The sequence below is a fragment of the Lonchura striata genome, chromosome 1, assembly GCF_050655825.1.
Source record: "Lonchura striata isolate lonStrDom1 chromosome 1, ASM5065582v1, whole genome shotgun sequence".
In the NCBI taxonomy this organism is placed as follows: Eukaryota; Metazoa; Chordata; class Aves; order Passeriformes; family Estrildidae; genus Lonchura; species Lonchura striata.
In genome coordinates, this window is record NC_140703.1 from 30,317,984 (window position 1) to 30,338,216 (window position 20,233).

General features: G+C 41.9%; 1 protein-coding gene across 3 annotated transcripts in view; it reads right to left on the minus strand.

Annotated features, from left to right (window-relative positions):
* Positions 1 to 20,233, minus strand: part of TBX15 (T-box transcription factor 15) — a 93,474-nt gene that overhangs the window by 12,778 nt on the left and 60,463 nt on the right. For all 3 annotated transcript variants that reach the window (XM_085572693.1, XM_085572696.1, XM_021548885.4), the window contains exons 3-7: positions 16,129 to 16,230; positions 14,181 to 14,352; positions 13,654 to 13,821; positions 10,190 to 10,254; positions 3,317 to 3,414 (exon numbers count right to left, since the gene is read on the minus strand). In XM_085572693.1, coding sequence (XP_085428819.1) covers positions 3,317 to 3,414; positions 10,190 to 10,254; positions 13,654 to 13,821; positions 14,181 to 14,352; positions 16,129 to 16,230 — 605 coding nt within the window. The remainder of the gene's footprint in view (positions 1 to 3,316; positions 3,415 to 10,189; positions 10,255 to 13,653; positions 13,822 to 14,180; positions 14,353 to 16,128; positions 16,231 to 20,233) is intronic.

Below are 20,233 nucleotides of genomic sequence, written 5' to 3' on the forward strand. Positions count from 1 at the left end.
TGGATGAGGGGAAATTTGTCCTTAGCTCTTAACACCCCACAAAAAGGGATAAACATCTAATTAGAGCAGAAAACTTAGTCTCTTGAATGAAGCACGTTTGCATGCTTGCAGGTTACCAAGCAATCTCTATTGCCCTTGCTTCCTCTGACCCCATCACTACTGACCATTTTTCAGTATTTTTGTGATTTGTACCTCTTAGGAACTGCACTAATTTTTTTTAGCTCTAGATAAGATAGTGCTGGAACCAGTCTCTGCATGGTAGTACTAGGATAGTCTTTACTGGAGGGCATATCTGTAGTTTTTCTCAGCTTTGAGATCAGTCAGCTCCTCATTTCAGAATACACGCTAGCTTTTTGAAACTGGCATGTGTGTCAGTAAATTAAATGCTCTCAAAAAAATTGTTCACATTTATACAGTTATTTTTATCACTCAAATCTCTAACCTGGCCAGATAATTCAATTGGATTTGTTAGGCAAAACTATCTTGGAAAAGTCAGGTAGCACAGGAAAATTTAGCTTGAAAGCAAGGAAGACACCATATTTATGCTGCTGATGCCCTATGTTTTTGTCCCAAAAAGTGTCATTTTTCCTATTACAGTAGGATGGATCTGTCTCTAGAAAATCAAAACTGAATTCCACAGTTTCTACAGGGAAACTGTTATAGCACATCCTTAAACTTAATGTAACTGGAACTTACTGTATTTTTTCCTAACACCACAGACAGTATCTTATTTTAGTAGTTTTAGCTATTCTCTCTCTCTTCACAGGCTGGACAATCACGGCTTGCTCCTCGTCAGTTCTAGGCATGTGGGCACCCTTGCTGCCCTCATCTTGTCTCTCTGCAGTAAGAACTCACTCCTCTTTACCTTCAGTGCACACATCTAGTCCCAAAGTTTTCCGTAGCCCCTATGCAACTTCCCAACAAACATTTCAGGGGATAAAAGGAAGGTTTGCATTTCCTCAAATGTTTATTCAGAAATGTCACATATCCACCCAGCTTTGATGAAACCAGTGGGATCTGGAATTAAAATACCAGTTTGTTTAAAAAAAAAAAAACTGAAAGTTTGTAATTCATAAATATATAAGTGTATGAGATGACACCATGCAGGTCAGAGCACTGAAGCTCCAGATGGGGGAGAAGAGGAAACTCTGGGGCAAGTCACATCAACATATTGTCTCAGAGGATCTGAAGTTCAATAGCTTATGCTGATGTCAGCTCTTAAACAGCAGTGATTTACTCACCTGTCACCCAGTTCATGTGCTTGAAGGCAAGGAGATGAAGAGGTGTGGGCACGATATAGCCTGGCTGTCTTACATTTGGAGGGAGGAATCACATGTGTCTTAAAGCTACCTCAGCATATTTTGCTCTTTCTGTCAGCAATTCTAAGGATTCCATACCAGCATGTTTGTCCTTGACTTAGGGGGTTGTCCCAGCAGTCAGAAATTAAAATAGAGCATGTTTGTACCTTAGCTTTGCACCTATTTTTGAGACCAAGGAACAGCTCGTTACAGCAGTTTCTGGAGAGATGAGCACTATGAGGGTTGGAATATTTCTGATTTATTGTTTCACATAGCTAAATGCAGAGATCAAAAACCCCTTTGTAACAAGTTGTTATGTTTTGAGATCAACCTGTGAACACATCTTCAGTTAAGGGCTGCCCTAGGCTTTATTGCCTCTGGTGCAGTGGTGGTGGTCTGCACAGGGCCTGCTGGTTACAGGGTACTGGCTTGCTTTCTGGCTTTTTAGCTGCCAAACTATATTATAACAAGCTAAAAATACATTAAATATTTTCCTTTCCTAATATTACCTTACCACGTAAGCAATAGTTGGACTTGCCACTAGGATGTTATCTGATAACTGAGGGGAGGGAGGCAGGCGAGCCCAAGCAGGGGCTGAGACACTGGAGAGAGGCTGCTTCAGGGACTGTGACCAGGAGGAGAGGTTGTTATGTTTCCATTTAGGTGGGCGATGAAAACATTTCTAAATCCTTGCTTTAACCCATCTCTGACCATGTGCCCCACCCCAAGTGCTCCTTGACACAAGTCCCGGAGCTTGTGGGAATCCCTCCAGGCCCATGCTGTGCCATTCAAGAAGAGTTGGGTGGTCAGGCAAAGACCATGCATGGGAAGCCTAACAGAGCTGACTGGAGTGTGCTCTGTCCTACTTCTGTGCTGTGCCATCAGAAAAATTATTTAGCAGGTGACCTGGGCCCTGGGGTGTTGCATGTGGAACTGGCATGGGGGACAGTCAACAAGCAAGAAGAGATTCCTCTGCTGATTCCTCTGCTCTTCTGATTCTGCCTTGGTGATGGGCAACCCCAGTAGCCACTGCTTCTTCCCTGCATCTGGAGGAGAACACATCATCCATCCCTAGGTGGATTTAAGATCTGGGGAGAGGTTTTGGGGGTGATATCAAGCTTGAATGTGAGAGGCTGGAGAATTTGCTACACAGGGAAGGCATTTGGTTTTGATTGCTTAGCTTTGCTAGTGTCACATTTGAACACCATTTTGAATTGTTTCTTTTCTTGCATGTTTGTTGGAATAAAAAAAAAGTATCAGGCTGCTGCCTTGATATCTCTTTCTCAGTTATCACTGTTTTTAACTAGAAATAGCTGCACTAAAGTGAATGGGAAAGACCTACCTCTGCAAAAAGCAAAATAGAAACATGGCCTGAAACTAGAGATGAAAGCCCTACTTAACTAATGAGATATGTAAAGGGCAGGAGCTATGAAAAGACACAGCATGAACACTTGGCCTATCCAATAATTCCTCACAGATTCTTACTAGCACAAAGTGTGTCTAGCAAGGCCACTGTGTTTTGAAATCAAGGTAGCATGACCCCAAAGGGAGACACATTCTTGGTTTCCTAAAACTTTCAGAGGGCAAATCCTGCCCCCACCCCACTGCTTCCCCTTGTGTTTGCATACAAGTGGCAAATGTAAACTGTAAATGGAGAAAACCGTGTCTGACATTATTGAGCATTTCCCCAGTCTCTCTGCTCTCTTCACATTTAATTCATGCTGTGTACTTGGGCTGGTTTGCCCAACCCTACAATCCTGCCTGCTCCTCCTTCTAGCTCTTAGGAGATCAGGGAACCCAAGTGATTCCATCACACCTCATAAGGCACAGCCTGTCCAATGTTTCCATCCCTCACTCTGCTCTATGTCCTCTCACTTTAGCCAAGACCTCAACAATGTGTGTGACATTCCAGTCGCTGGACACACAGCAAAGTGCACTGCTGCTTTTATGCCCTCTTCTCCTGCTCTTTCTATAGGAGAAAGAGCAATCTTTTTCTTGCCATTTCTTTGTTCACTCACCTTGCTGCTTCTGCATTGTAGTGAAATCTTCAAAGGTGAGAGTGCGCACGGGGGGCCTCCAAAAGGCGTAGGTCTCCATGATGGCCTCCAGCCCCGTCCTGTGCAAAGGAAAGAAAAGAAGGAGTGAATAAGAATGTCAACCAGCTGGGGATACAGGCACTGAGGAAAGAAGGCTCTGACCTTGCTTGGCAGGCTGTCAGCAGCCACTGAAAGGCCACCTTGGCATCTGTGAATTCCTCAAATGAGTCTTCCTGCACAGGTGCTGACCACGAGAGCAAAATGAAATTTCCCCAGCCCAGGATTTCAAAAGTTCCTAACAGTCTCTAAATGCCTTTTTCCTTTCTAGCAAGAATCTCAAGCCTTCTGTCTGCTTTCCAGGGGACTCACAACTGTCAGCTCCTTAAGGCATACTCAGTTTATCATTGAATGGCCCTGCACACTTTTTGGATGAAAGCTGTCAGGCAAATAAAGACCTGGGATTCAGACTGTGGAATCAGAGAGATTTTGTGAATTGCTTTTCCCTGCAACTTCACAGTTCTGGACAATGTTCCGAAGTGCTACGAGAAGCCATCAAAAAGGGAATTTTCTTGGTTTTGAACTTTAACTAGAAATGCATAAGATGCTCTTTCTCAAAGGTCACTGATATATCTGCTTTGGGTCCCTAACTCACCATAAAGACTTATCAAAGAGAAAAAGCCAAAAACTGAATCAGAATTTTTTCTTCTTGAAGGGCTGGGGTCTCAGATTTGTTCTTGTTGTCACCACAAACTCCTAGCTCTCCTGGAAGTCTCTTAGTGCTACAAGCTCGGTGAGGACATAGGTGTGTTATCAAACCCACTGGAGTTCCTTCTCAGTAAAAGTTCTCCTCAGTGGAAGATGTACACCACTCTGTTCCCCATTCCTCACCTTCCCCAGAATGTTTTCCTACAGTAGGTTACAGCCCTTGCACTGACTGAATACCAGTAGAGATTCTTCATCAAATGCAGGAACATATCCCCTTTCAATGCACAAGGCACAACATCCCCAGAGCCGCTCATCAGATGTTGAGCTGACACTGGAGCTGCCTTTTCCTTCTGAAAATGTCTTTCTGCACATGCCTCCACTCACTCAGTTAACTTTCCAAAGTCTCCCCGGAAGCTTGGATGCTTTAAATACATTGGAGTTGGCAAACCAAACTCTGTATTTTAAGAGGAGGTTTAGAAGAGAGGTTGTTGCATGGTGTTTATTAGCTGCTAAGCTGTTAGAAGTAGAAACAGAAGACATCTCTGCATAGCAGTCTCACACTAGTGCTGAGCACATTACAACAAAACTATTTGGTTAATACAGTGGCCTCTGCCAGCTCATGGAGCTCAGAGGCAACAAGGCAGGGCAGAATTTGAGCCCATCAGCTAAGCTGGGCTCTGTGTAAAAGCTTTGACTTTGACCTTTGACTACCGGTACCACCCCCAGGATTTCCTCTGCTCCCTGTGTGTGAAAGTCACACATGTTCAGACTCCATCTGCTCCTTGACAGACACAGCCAGGAAGAGAATGGTACCTTTTTTGCAGCCTCATGAAATGATCCCCAGCCCAAAGACTGAGGGAAGACTTTCTGGTACTGTATATCCAGGGGGCATAAAATGCCCTGAGCAAGTTGCAATGCAGCCAGACCTGCTGCTGAAAGGACCTGCCCTGATGATTAGAACCACGTAATGTATCAGAAATGCAGACTGAAAGTTCCAGCTGTGCTACTCCAGCTGCTCTGTGTCTGCCACAGGACTGTGTGGGGAAGCAGGGAGGCCAACTTACTGTGAGCAAACACACAGTCTGGCTCAGTCATAGATCCCCAGGTACACGACCCCACTCTGCACCAGCACTGGGCTTCCAGCTCTCACAATCCCTTCCAGTGAAATCCAGTCCCTAATGGAAGGTGGCTCATGGAGACACTAAAAGCAGATTAAAGCTGTTACCCCTGCCTCTCCCTGCAGCCTACACCATTATCAGCTCAGCAATTGACTCACGATTCAAAGTTTCTAGCTCTCCATCTAACACTTTTCCCTATATCAATACAATTCTCAAAGGAACCATATAATTGCTACTTCTAAAAGAAAATGAAAAAAAGAAAATATCCAGGACATAATAAAAAGAAGAAATAAAACAGTAAATTGGGAATAATATATTCTTTCAAAGGTTGGCCTTGACTGTGTCTGTGAGCTGATAGAGGGTAAATGGCAGTACTGTGAGTGTCAGAGCAGCTTGTAAAGTTGCTCTATTCCTGCCCTGTATGTCAAAGGAAGGAAAGATTCCAACACCAACAGGGACCTGCCTCCTCCTGCTCCAGGGGAGCAGCTCTACAACAGCTCCCTTGCTGTGAACACAGCTCCCGTCACCCTTCCCTTTCCACACTGTGACTGCTGTGTGGCCTTGCCCTGCAATGCTGAGGGCAACGTGGTGTCACCCAAAGAATGAATGTCAAACTCCACAGCTGGTTCTTCCTGCCCCAAATGTGAGTCCTTTACTCCCCACAAGTTTGCACGTGTTAAACATGTTTATAAAACGTCATCTCTGAGCATGTGGGTGACAGAGCTCAAACTTATGTCCACTTTTACACACAGATTTAAGTCTCTATGTACTAGACCTACCTTTTTTACCCCATTAGTTTGTGGGTTTATTTTTTTTTTAATAGTTGATTTCTGGGTTTTGAGGCTCTTTTTCTTCATGCAGAAAAAATATTGTGGGTGTTTTTGAAATAGCTTCTAAGCAAAAGAACTCCTTACTGAATTTCCACATTCTTCCAGGTGTCACACAAGATCTATGAGACAGCAGGTTTGTGTGCTAACCTGCTAGGCATGTACCACACTATGTATGGAGCCTTGCAGAGGAAAACCATGCAGTCATGCTAAAAACAGTTCTGGGTGAGAAGGCACACCACCTTTGTGTACTGATTTTACAACCCTAGCCCCAGCCTTTCTTCTGTCTGTGATGTAGTCTTATTTTTGAAAGAAAATATTGAGGTGATGAGGTGAGAATCAAGAAATTTAATCCCTGTCAACTCTAATAACCATCTCTCCTACAGCAGTTTATGACACTGATGTGCTCTCCTAGTCAGCAGAAATACTGGAGTGACATTCTGTGTGTGCCTTCCACCCCCAACAAGGAAAAGGATCCCCATCTGGCCAATGAAGGGACATTTTGGGACAATAATAAATGTTGACAAGAAAATAATTGTTTTCAGTGTTTCTGAAATGCCAGGAAATTTGGAGGGCCTTTGCTGAGGGTTGCTGATACCAAGTGTGCTGAACATTATCCATGTGTCATCTACTTTCTCTTCCAAGGAACTGCACTGAAAAATTAACTTCAAAATATCTATCAGGCCATAAACCCTTCCCTCTCACACCATCTTTATGAAAGAAGTAAAAAAAAAAATTATCAGAAGAGGTCTCACTGCCAGCATTTTTTTAATAAGGTCAGTCCTTTAAAAGGTATCCAAAATTTGCTCTCTCTTTTTCATTCATTCTTTTATTTTTAGTGCTATAAAGTTTTAATAATAGGCAATAAATGAAACAGTTCCATTGTCTGAAAAATGAAACGAGCTATCTGTGCACCTCCATAATCCATCCCATATGGCTGATCTTGCCATTCCCACTGCACATAGGATTCAAGCCATCATTTCATTGTTTGCTGGGGTAGCCAAACTATTTGCTCCAAGTGTCCTCCTGGCTCTCTTATCCTAGACAAAGCTCAAAGAGTATTTCCAAACAAACAACTTTTATTCACCTCAGCTGGCCACATCTGATAGTGCTGGTTTTTCCTTCAGCCTAGGGGCTTTTTTTCCATCACCCTGTTGAGTTTCCTGACTAGTTTTCCCTTCTGGCTTCCTCCTGGATAAGGAGCTCCTGCAAGCATCCCACTGTCAGATGAACTTTATCCAGTCTCTAAAAATAACCTCTGTGGCATTAAATCTGCACCCTCACTACCCAAACATTTGGCCAACTGAGCTCCATATGTCAAAAACTGGTTTCTCAATCTCTTGAAGTTCAGGAAAGCAAATAAGTAATAACCTGGCTTATTCATACATTATGTGGGTATCCTTTCACCACCTGGAAACTTCTCTTTCAACATCAGGAACTTCTCCTGTTGAATTTCTACAGATACTTTATGTGCTTCTGCAAAAAGTGAAGAAGACCCAAAAATCAGACAGAGGGAATCTCTAACAGGAACTAGGACTGACCTTCAAACACAGGCTACCTCTGCAATCCAACAAGGCTCATGGTTAGATTCCTGACCCTCATTACTTAACATGGTTTGAATGCTCAAAGACTGCTAACATTAGCAAGCTGCTGAGCTGTTTCCATCCTTCCCTCTGAAACACCTCAGTGCTCCTTCTCCCAGCTCAAAGACTAAGGCAGCAGGGTCTGGAGAGAGACTCGTGAAAATAACTGAAAGAGATCCAACAAAGGATCTGGGAAAAGATTGGATACAGTCAGTCACATCATGGGTATCCCCAGAGCAGCAGGGTTTTAGCAGTCTCTTGCACTGATGAAGGGAGACAACAGTCATAAGGAAATAAAGGGGCAGGCTGCAAGCTGATGGAAGATCCAAAACAATGAAAGTTCCAAAATGGAAACCAGTTTAAAAACAGTCACTTCCACAATTCTGCAGCAGGAGACAACAGTGAAACAATAGCAATAAATAAGTGGAGGAAAAAATACATCTCCATTTAATGGAAGAGCCTCAACGTAAAGCAGAAAGGAAATGTCCTAGGAAAGAAGTGGCTTAAGAGTTCCTTTTCTTCCACCATGCACTGCTTTTTCCCTGGGAGTTCTTTCCTCCATCATTTGCTGGCAAACTCTAACCATGGCTTAGTATCCAATGTCTCTGGAATAGGATGTCCTGGAGCTGCCTCAGAATGCTCTGTCTCTTGCTGCTGCCACACCTTGATTTTTTCTTTTAAGACCTTATACATAAAACTTCTTGAACATGTACTACTCATTTGCCCGATTCACAAATGGCCCTTCTTCAAATTACCCGATTTCTTTTGCAAAGGAGACCCACATTTTCAGCGGGACTTTCTCCAGCCACAGTCTGAGGCACTGCAGTTGACAAGCTGTAGGAAGGATGTGGGAAGTTGCAGAGTATCACAATTGGTTTTTGACCAGTAATCCTAATGAGATTACAGACTCACGAGGGAGAGAAAAGCCACCCAGCACTGTTAAGAAATGTCCCTTTTGGAAAGTCCTTTCCACACACAGCTTGGACACCAATGCTTTCCTCCCTCCTATGGGAAGATCTGTGAATGTCCTCTGGGAAGGAGGCAGCTGAGCATTTGTGTCCTTCCCTAGCTGACAACAGCAGTGCAACGGCAGCCAGACCCCTGCTTGTGAGGCAGGCGCCTGACTGCTATATATGCTTGCAAATACCTTTGCCTGTTTTTTTCTTCCTAAAGCCTCAGGCTGCTCCCTTTGATGTGTAATACCTTAAAGATTTTAATTCCTCTTTACATCAGCAGAGAGCCTTACTGAGCCCTCCCCACAGCTGCAGCCATGTAGCAATTTCCTGCCCTTTCTTAAGTCAATGAGCTACAGAGATCAGCAATTCCCAACCTTTTCAGGAAACTGCCCAAATTCACTGAGCTAGGACCTTATTAATGCCTTCCACATTAATACAGCCCACCATGTACCTGGACCTGCATCAATCCCTCTCCCAAGCCCAGCCCCCAGTGCAGCTGTATCTGTGCACGCGGGGAAGATCTCGTACCCAGGACACACTTTGCTTTCCCCACGCAGGAGAGGAAAGAAGAATAAAAGTCACATATGCCTCAAGGAGAACTGATGATCACAGCAGGGATTAAATGAGAGTGGCAACATCTTCATGCAGAAATTCAGTAAGATGAGAGCAGAGGAGCTGAGATAGGAAGTCTCTAGTTCAGTTAAATGATTTCTTTGTGATGATGGAGAGTGTAGCACTAAAGTGAGTGGTGGAAAATGCAGTGCAGTTGCCCATTCATGAACACTGACCTCACCAAACCTCCTTATGAAGGAGACAGCAGTCCTGGTAAACACACACAACAGGAGCATGCAAGTAAAACTGAGTTACAGTGCCCATGAGGACAGCAAATGAGGGCTATGCACACTCAGAGCTTTGCTTTACAGCCTTAGGCTTCTTGTAACGTAGTCGTATATGTCTAATTGTATAATTAAGGTTTAAAGCCTTTGTTGCACTGATTTAAAGGATACCTACATCATTTAGATCTGAAATATTTAGATCTGCTCCACATTCTGCTGCAGGATTCACAGCAGGAAAAGTTGAAACTTTTTTTTTCTTACTCTTTTTTTATAACTCTGTAATGTCTTTTACTAATACAATGCGGGGAGGGGGTTGATTAAAGCTCCATTTTAACTACTGTGCTGTTAAAATATAATTTCTTCTAAATAATATTTAAGTCATTCTACTTTATTTTTCCATAAAAATCATGACAAAATTAAACAACACAATCAAAGTGAAGCCATTGGACACTGCTGGATAAAAATTGAAATTATTTGAAACTAGAACATTTTTGCACTTTTATCCTGCACACCTATGAGCAACTTATTTTTTCTTCTAACATAAAGCAAGCATTTGCACTCTGAGTTTTGACATTTCCTGTGAAAATTAAAATTTTAAAATTATCTTCAGCCAACTCTACATGTAATAAAGAATAATATTTTTGCACAGTGTTAATCTATGACCTATTTGTCTGTTTTACAATCTGTAATCCCCTATCTTTCTATCTCTGTTTTTCATTTTAATAAAAAAAAATAAAGTTGCCTCTCTCAAACATAGACATATGCCCTGTGCACACATGAGGGAAAGGAGTGAAGAGATCAGTGAGGAAACACAAACAAGCTTCTGTTACCTGTTTCTCCCAGAATCTCTGAAACCTTTGGCAAAGGGGTTTCTGTCAATTTTTAATCTGGTGATCTAAAAGGAAGAAAAAGAGCATTTGTTGATATTTTCTTTTTTTTTTCTTTAAACAAATGAAAAATGTGGATGATTCTTGCCCAAGCCACCTCTACAATGATCTTTCACACTTATTTCCCCAAACCTCTGTTAAATTTGCCCTTCCATTATCCATTAACATATAATCTGTTTATCAAAAAATGTCACCAGAGACAGAAATTATAGCAGCATTGGGAAACCTGGCACGGTGCTGAGGCTGAAAAGTTGTTCCTGAAGTAGAAGTACACCAGGTACAAACCCCCAGGAGCTGTTATTTATCAATGGCCACGTGGTTTGGGAAGCAGGCACAGTGCTCAAGTTTGGCTCTTATCTGAGTTATCTCAGCCTCAACACTCCAGATATCCAGCAGTGGGATGCAACTCATGGACCTTCAAACAATACTGAAGAGAAAAATACAGGCTACAGCCCCCAAAGATATCAGGTGGCCACCCAGTCACATGTGCAAGTTGCTGTTGTTCTGGTCAGCATCTAGGCAGCCCTCAAGAGTTTTCTTCTGGTGTGTAAATGTTTTTCTTTTTCTTTTTTTTTCCCTCCTCTAAATAAAGGTGGTAGCAGCCAGACCGAGTGTTTTGGGGGAATCTTCCTTCCTGCTTTTTTTTTAAGCATGAATTCCATGTTGGTAAATATGGACTATAACACTGGGACTTTGACCTTGCAGCCTGTGGTAATATACTCCCTGTTGGCTATTCCACAACCTGGTGTAGTACAAGAGCTTCCCTCTGCCAGCTGCAGCTTGTCCTAGACATTCTATGTTTGGAATGAAAGGAGAGTGAAATCTCCAGAACCTCCCAAATTTGAGGCGGTTTTGCTGAAACTGCTCAAAAGGGACTAGTTTAATACAGTCTGATCTGAAGGGGATTTGCAGGTGTTTTGCTTCTGTCAGAACCAAGCCCTTACTCTGGATATTAACCTCAGATCTGGAATGCAGCTCCTATTTGTGCAGAAGCTTAATTTGTGAACTTAATTTCCGCTAGCCTGACTTTGCAGCTGTCCTGGGACTTGCGTGTACAGAGACAGATATGTTCTGTGGAGGATGGAATTACAGCAGAGGGAATCCCTGTGGTGGATTTGCTAACATTTTACAATTGTTTCCAGAGACGCTTCCCCCAGTAAGGCAATGCTCTGCAGCCACTGGAGGGCATGCAGGCAGATTCAGAGGATTTAGATTTGGTTTAAATGAAAATGTTTCTCCAGCCCATCAGAATCTCCTTACTGGTATTATAAAAATATCATTGTGTCCCCCAAATCTTTTTGAACAAAATCCCCAAACATCTGGAATTCAGAGAGACAGAAATGTCAGCGTTTCTTTATGGTGAGGTAGCTTATCGTGCCAATCCCTGACAGGGATCCCTCCCTTAGCATCTCCCTGTGTAATTAAGTCTTATAAATCTGGTCATTAAGGAAGAATAACAGACTTATTTCCTGTCATTTCTTCTCCTTTCCCTATCCTCTTTCCTTGTCTGGTCTACAGTCAAGATTTGTGGAGTATCTGCATTTGGCCAAGGGGAGCAGGAAGTTTCCCACACTGCAATGATAGCAAACCCACCAGTGTGTTGGAATATTTTTGATCCATTGTGAATCCTGATTTAAGTCAGCTCAAGAGGACCAGGCTGAGAAGAAAAGCATGGGAAGAAAAAGAAGCAGTCAAAGGAGCACTGTCTGCACCTGTGCTCTCTTATACATTGCAAAATATAAAACTCTGTAACATTTCACTAAATTGTTAGAATTCGCAATTGTTAAGAATTGGTTAAATATTGCAATCAGCTTTGGTTAAATAGTGCAATCTGCCTTAAGTTGGTTTAATATGGGTCTGTCCTTCAGTCCTAGAAGACAGAAAAGTGTAGATCATTAATAAAGTCAAGTCCCCTAGAGAAAGAATCCTGCAGCATCACCATCTTTTCCTTATGGTATCTAAAGTCAATACTAAGTCTCATCACTGGGAATTATGCAAGACCTGGATCAAACACAAATTATCATAAAATCACAAAATGGTTTGGGTTGGAAGGGACCATAAAGATCATCTTGTTCAAACCTACCTGACATGGGCAGGGACACCTTCCACCTAGACCAGGTTGCTCAAAGTCCCATCCAACACTGGCCCTGAACACTTCCAGGGATGGGGCACCCACAGCTACTCTGGGCAACCTGTGTCACCATCATCACAGTAAAGAATTTCTTTGCAATATCTAGTCTAAACCTACTTTCTTCCCTTTGAAACCATTCCTCTTATCCTTTCACCACATGCCCTTGTAAAAAGTCTCTCTATCTTTCTTGTAGGCTCCCTTCTGGTACTGGAAGGCTTCAATTATGTCACCCCAAAGCCTTCTTTTCTGATCCTTACTTACAGTGGGAAGCATTCTGCTTACCCAGTCTCCATCCTGCTGTCCATCCTCTCAACATATATGAGAAGTGAGGACTCATTCATTTGAAGACTAAGTCAAAATGGTGTTAAGTACCTCATACTTCTCATCAGTTGTTACCAGTTTTCCAGAACTGGTTATCAGGGGAAGGTACACCTTCTTTAACCTTCCTTTCCTGGTTAACTTACCTGTAAAAGCTCTTCTTGTTATTCTTTGTGTCCCTTACCAGGTCTACTTCTAGCTCTAGTTTTGCCATGGCCTTTCCTCACCCAGTCCCTACACATGGTACTTGTCTTTGTTTCCTCTGACTGTGCATTTGTTTCTTTCTATTTGGTTTTCCCAGCAGATTCCTACTCAGCCATGATGCCCTCTTGACTTCCTTGTCTGATTTCTGCCTCCTGGGGGTAGCTGGCTGTTGGCCTGTATGGAATACTTAGAGATTTGCCAGTTCTGTTCCATGCCTTGTTCCTAAGGGCAGGCTCCCAGAAGATCCTATTGACCATCTCCTTGCAGAACTGGAAGTTTACTTTCCTAAATTTCAGGTGCATAACTTGACCCCTTACCTGACCCCTATCCCTCAGGACATGCACACATGAGAATTTCAGTTTATATGCAATGCATACATTCAAAGGCTCATTTTGTCAACAAACTGATGAGATTGAGCATCTTCAAAACTTTTTTCCTTCACTGCTATAAAAAACCCAACTGCTTTGTCTCTGAGATAACTGATCAGGAGTTATAGCTGAACTAGCTGTACTGCCTTAAAACTATAGTGAGGACAGGATACTCTAGTTTTGTACCATGAGGTAACAAGGAAATTTGAACACAACACACCTCTTTACAGTTGATCTTAGTTACTCCTTTTACAGTAAAAGCACTTATTTTTTTTTTTTTTAAGTGCAACTTTTCTATGCTTCTCAGAGAATTTAGTGTCTCAGTCACAAAGAGCACACTGATATTTTTGTGAAGGCAGAACATAAAAGGAGCATGAAGGATTTACCTGTTGATTTTGGTAGGCTGTCACTGTGGTGAAAACAGTCTCGGGGAAGTTGAAGGTTTTCACCCCATCTCCTGAAGGAACTGGTTTTGTAGGAGAAAGGTCACTGCTGAAATCCTTGCGGATGACATGAACACGAGGCTGATACTTGTGCATTGAATGTAAGATTATCTGAATAGAAAACAAAAGGAAAGGACTTTTTTTCCCCAAAAAATATTTGACACAACATCCATATGTATAAGAAATCAGGGATGGAGTAAGACCTAATATGAAGAAAATTATCCTTTTCTTAAAAGCATGTATGAGACAAAGTTTCTGCTGTGAGCAAAGAGAAAGGTGCTTTAAAGGGTCAGGCAACATTTTGAGGAAAAGCACTGAAATAGCAAAAAAAACCCCTCCATAAATCTGGAAGCAACCACAGACATGTGTGCCCAACAGGATACAGGAGCATCAAAGCAGCAGCAGCACCCTTTCAAGTCTGAAAGGAGCAAGGCTAGGACAGCAGGCACCAGGATTAACTTCTAACTTACATGGCCTTGATCATCAAGCTCGTTGTTGGTCAGCTTGAGCTTGTCAAAACTGACCACCTGCCTCATCCAGGTGTCTCCAGAAGCCAGGGAGTCAGGGTGGATGTAAACCCTCGGGGGCACTGGGGAGTCAGCATTGCCAGCCACCATCCACTTGGAGCTGTGGTACACGTACCTGAAAGAGGAAGGGTAGGTGACAAAGGGAGGTTGTCACTCACTCACTGCAGGAGCATAGCCAGGGCTCCCCCTCCCCTGCCACCCTCATGCACCCCAAGCTCTCATTTGCAGTCAGGGGAGCATGTGCTTTATTGCAACCTCCTACCTTCTAAATGAAAGCCAGATTACCCCTGAGCCACTTGTTCAGACTTGACTCCTTATTAAAACCACCTTGCAGTTATTTTCCCTGTAAAACTCTGCCACATGTGCCTTCTCAACTCCTTAACCCTCTCTGAGCCAGAGTAAGAGGCTAAAAAATATGGTTAAACAAAGTTCTCTCTGAAAATATTCATAAATATCCTGCAATTTCTGGAAATCTGCATTGTATCTCATACCAGACTTTAGAAAACACATGTGGCGTCACCCAGAAAGGGCAATATCCAATGGATACCAGTAAAACAACTGATAAAACAGAATTTCTGGTTTGAAATGTTGCAAAAAAGGAAATTCCGTATAGTATTACATACATTGGGATTAGAGGAAAAAAATATTTTTGTGTTCCTGATCTAGCCATCCTATATATGCCATAAATTTCTCCACCACAGATTTGCCTAGACATTTTTTTTCTCCTGCCCTGCAGCTCCTTCCATTGAAGGTATTTCACAAACAGTTCCACTGACACCTCTGAGTTCTGCCCTGTGCTGCCCCTCGTTGGGTCTCCTCTCAGCCCTGCTAAGATGTTCCAGTCTTTGCCTACAAACAGTGACTAATTTCCTGTATTGCCAGAAAAAAGTGGGGGGAAGTTAAAAAAAAAAAAAAAAAAAAAAAAAGAGGAGTCTTTTCCTTTCCTGTTTGCTCTATGTGTCTGCACAAGCCAAGCAGGGTAAGAAAATAAATGTCTTTTCAATGTCAATGTTTTTAGAACCACACTCTTAGAAAGAGGAAAAGCATCCAGCTGAGTATCAAACACTATCTTTCTGCTTCCCAGGAAAAGCATTTTTCCTGAGAAAAAACTCTATACAAATTGGGCGCAAAAATATAGTATTTAGCATTTAAAGCAGAGGTTCAATTCTGTATCCTTGAAATGTGGTCCAGTCAAGACTATTTGGAGAAGAGACTTACTCTCACGGGTCTTTTAACAAGAATACATAAATCACATCAGTCTGGAGAGTTTTCTGGGATGCAGAGGATCATGAGTTTTCCAGAGCAATTTTTAAGATCAGAAGCCCATTAATATTAGAGAAATCTCTTCTTCCTGTCTTTAGCTCAGCAGTGAGAAGTTTCTCAGTGACTCCATTCTGTAGGTCAGGGACCAATATTCACTAAGGCTGCTGTACACTGTTTTGAAACTGCTGTTTAAAAAGTGAGCACTTTTGAAACAGAAATCACCCAATCCAGTTCAGACCAGACCTGAGGGGCCTGGCTTAGTTCCAAGCTGCTCCTTGCCCATTCCTTTCTTGAGGAAGTAGATTGAGGGGCTGCAGACCCCCCATTGATAACTCCAGTGATCAGTTCCCTCAGACAGTCATTGCTAATTGTGTCAATCAGGAAATGCATGGCAGAGATCTGCTCAATTAAAAACTGCTACTTGAAGAGACAGATTTCACTCCAAAAGTGCAAGAGACTGTATTAGACACAAACTCTGGGTTTGTGTCTGAAGATTCTGGTCAAATCAACTGTGTTGGTGTAAATCAAAAAGGTCTCCTCCAGCACACCTTTGCAAAGGTGTTTAATGGAGGTGTCATTGACAGTAAAGCTGGTACATAATTCCTACTTCTGCCCCTGAAAATATTACCTGTATCTCTTGTTATCCACAGGAACAATGTCCATGGCAATATAATACTGCTGGTGGGGATCCAATCCTGTAATTTTCACCCTCATGGCTGGAAACATTCTCCTAGGAAAATAAGAGTAGAAATAAGGAAGAAAATGGTGAATAAGGGAAATGAAGAGGCTCCTTGTACCTCTCTCTGGCACCAGAAGTATGCTACTTTATACAGCCCAGTCCTTGGCATGACTTCTCTGGGCTTGGTGTGAGTAGAAAAGACTGTGCTGGCAGTGCTTTGAATCTTCATTTTTTTTCCCACTTAGAAGAAGGGGTAACAGGATAACCACCTGTAAGTAATGATAAAATACTCACAGTCAAGCACTCTGTTCCAGTTCCTAGCAAACTGATCTGTTATGCTTCACACAAATCATCCTCTCTAGGATGGACAGTGTGCCTTTTACCTTGTGTTTTTCCCACTGGCCATGCACCTGTAATTCTTCTCTCATATTCCATAAAATGCAAGATCACTTTAGTTCTCTTTTTTTGAGAATGTCACATTTCAGTATAGAGTTTGACAGTACTGAAGTAACATTTAAATATATCATCCTGAAAGATCCTCTCACTCACATGTTTTCAGTTATTTAAGAAAAATATTCTTCAAATTAATCTGCTTATTAGGACTGCACTTCACATTCAACAGAAACACTGGCATTATGTCTTGGCTTCCTTGAAGTCCTGGTAGTGTTTTGTGCAATCTTTTTAATAGGTGTTTTCTTTTCTATGCCATATGATCCAGATCTACCTTAAGCATTTTCTCCTGATAGGCAAGGTATGGAATTCTATACCAACAAGAAACAATTCCCAGCCTTTTTCTTCTTGTCTGAGCACAAGTTAAGCTTTACTAAACACAGCCACTGTTGTGGAAGTGTTTGTAGCTAGGCAATTATTTCAGAAGAGAACAGATCAGAACAATTTTAACCTTAAAGCATGTTAGTGTTAGTGTGGCTATGACATAATTTCTCCTTCTTAAAAATGTTATGGTGGCCAGTGGACCAATTTCAATTCTACACCTCCCTCAAAGAGCATGCTGAGGGAATTACTTATGCCATATTATATTTCCAACTAATGTGGTATTTTTACACCTTCATAAAATCTGAGGAGCTGAATGGAATGAGGTGCAAAAGGAATTGAGCAACATTGAAATCAGAGAAGAGCAGAAAGAAATCCTGCATTGTTTCACTGACTATTAACCCAGACCTGAGCTCTACCTAAGTGCCTTTTCAGCCTTTATCTGAGAAAAACTTAAGCTGAGGTCCTATAGGATGCTGTTACTCAATTGAATGACTTCTGCCTAGAAAATATGTAACTTTGGTAGGAGAAACCCCAAAAGTACTGGATGATTATACAAAATCATATTCTGCTTCTCTGATAAGTAGACATATCCTTGAGGAATGGAAGTATGTGGATTGAGATAGGATATTAAAGGACAATTTAAAATCAAAATGCTAAAATAGTAGGAAAGTGTACAAGAAATGTTTCTAGGAGTCATCCCTACAAACGATCGTGACACTTTCCCTTCTATTTAGTGAGAAGCAGTGAAATGTCAGAGAAGAAGATTTAGCTCTCCTTTCAGCATTTCTATTTCTCAAAGTATTGCTGTTGAACAGTCTGAAGGAGGAAGAAAAGAGAAAACCTTGTGTCAGCATCTCCAGGCATGTCTCTCAAACTTTGCATGACAGAGATGTGATCATGAGGATCTGTTTCATGCTCCCCAGGTAGCTCAATGCAGAAGAAGGTGGGAAGGAGGAGAAGGTTGATGCTCAGCCTTTACCTTACCCAAAGCTCTTTCATTTCAGGCCACACTGAGAAGACAAGAGCTGACCTATTAGTAACTGCATCTGCTTTGGAAAAGTGCTTTTATCATGGGGGGTGGGGAGAGCACTGCCCCACAGCTGCCACAGCACAGCTAACCCGAGTTATGAGAGACGTAAAACTGTCAGAAAAATTGTCTGCAGAAACCCTTCAAGGAGAGAGCAATTTGTGCAACTGATGGTGTGAGTTTGCTAGTAGAATGACTGGGAGGGGAGGTGGGGAAGGAATAATGGATTAGTCTTCAGTGTCTTGAGGGCATTACCTTGTTTCTGCCACAATGGCTCATTAAATCTGCCAAGCCAAATGGGTACAGGATGTGGCATTTTACAGTCCAGCTCTCTTTAATTAGAGAGAGGTGGCTTGGGAGCAGCTAAAGAGGTAGGTCATGTTTCAGAGGGTTGATGAGAAACCCAGGATTAAATCAGAGTCTCTTTGGGTCTAAGTCTGCACACTGTGCTGGGAAAATTGAATGAACTGTGTGTCCCAAAAAGTTCTCTCCAAATCTCCCATGTAAAGTTGCAGTATAGCCTGTGGGGTTGTTTGCTTATGAAATGCCTTGTAAAAGATTACCACAGACCATTCAACAGGCTTAGAGGTTAATCTCTAAAATGATCTAAGAGAGCTCGGCTGATCCCACTACTTTCTCTAAGGTTTGTGTACTTTTAAAGTTTTGTAAATTGTTACTCTTTTTCTTTTTCTGTGGGTATAAAAGTAACTTAGGTTTTTTTTGCCATAAAGATGTGGCCTAGAACTGTAACAGAAGGTTTATGGCAGCACTGCTGTGTGGAAAGAGAGAAATGGAAAAGGCAGAGGCTAACAGTGGAGACTTGGGGATGTGCTCGTGTATAATCCTGGAAAAGTCCCTGTTGCCTGCATTTCCTCTTGGCTGGCTCTTGATTGCCTAGAGGCATCAGCCTTATAGAAACCAAGAGACTCAAAGGTCTGGAAGGAATTCAGACCATTTGGATATGGCTGTATTAATAAACAGTCAAGAATCTTTCATCTAGAAAGGGATCGGCTTCATAGTCAACAGCTACAGACACGAAGGCTGTCTGTTTTCATAGGGAACATGTGATGACATCTGATATATTTTAGGAGGAGGTTTTATATCAGCAGCAGTTTGGAATGATCAAGTTATTTATATGTTAGCTTTACCACTCTGCAGGAAAACAGTCTTCCAAAGCTTAGACTGTGAAGTTCCACAGAGTACCATTGTAGGGGAAATATAGTGTGATATGAAATCTTATTTCAACTGCTTTAGGACCACTTAGAAGTGTTTCAAAAAGCATTTTAGCAATAACCATGTGCCTCAGTCTACTTAATTTCTGTTTTTCTCCATAATAATATTGGAGCTTATGAACATCAAATGTGAAGAAAACGAATGATAGATAAATATCTCTAGAATTTAGTTTAAAAGTATTTGCCAGCACAGGAGTGTACACATATTAAGAAACATGTTTGGGAACTTTCAACAAAAAAAAAAAAATAGTTGGGTTGTGGCAGCTAGCAGTATATCTTTTGGTGATGCTATTTAAAATTTTCTTTTAAAATTCAGTTTAATTTTACTTTGTGAAAACTGGTCATAGGATGAGGATCACAGATACATGCCTGAACTGGATTTTTTTCCCCAATAGAATAAAGCTTCAGTTTCTTATCCTTAACTTAGGAACTTAGATAAGAGTAGATTTGTACAGGGGTGACATCTATTAAGTGCAAACCCTAAAATGAAGGGATGTACTCTTCAACTGTAGCAAAAGAAATAGACAGAATAGTCATTTCCCAGGCATAAAAAAAATCAAATTGAGAAACTCTGCAAAATAATCTGCCTTAGGTCTTCAGATTAAGTAGCACAGTGTTCACAAAGTGTGTGAGTTTACAGGGCAACCTGAAGTTATCCTTGTTATTTCATATCTCATATTTCCTTGCATTTAAGACTGATGCCAAATGTATATATTCTTTAGAGAAACAATGTGTAAGGAGTGAAGGAAAGGAAAGGAAGGTGAGGGAAGGCGAGGAAAGGCAGTGGAGGAATGCCCTTCTGTTTCCCTTTGCAGCATGGGATCATGTAGAGTTGTGTGCTTTGAGAGGAAAAGCTGAGGGCACAGCTCAGTAGCAAATGAATTTATTGTTTATGAAGGAGAGGGAGACCAACAGATCTTCTCAGTTGCTCCCAAAGGGGACATTCTTCTGGAAGCTGGAGCAAGCTTATCTGGCCCACAGGGTAAGGAACTCTAAAAATCAATTAGGTATCTGTGACCTG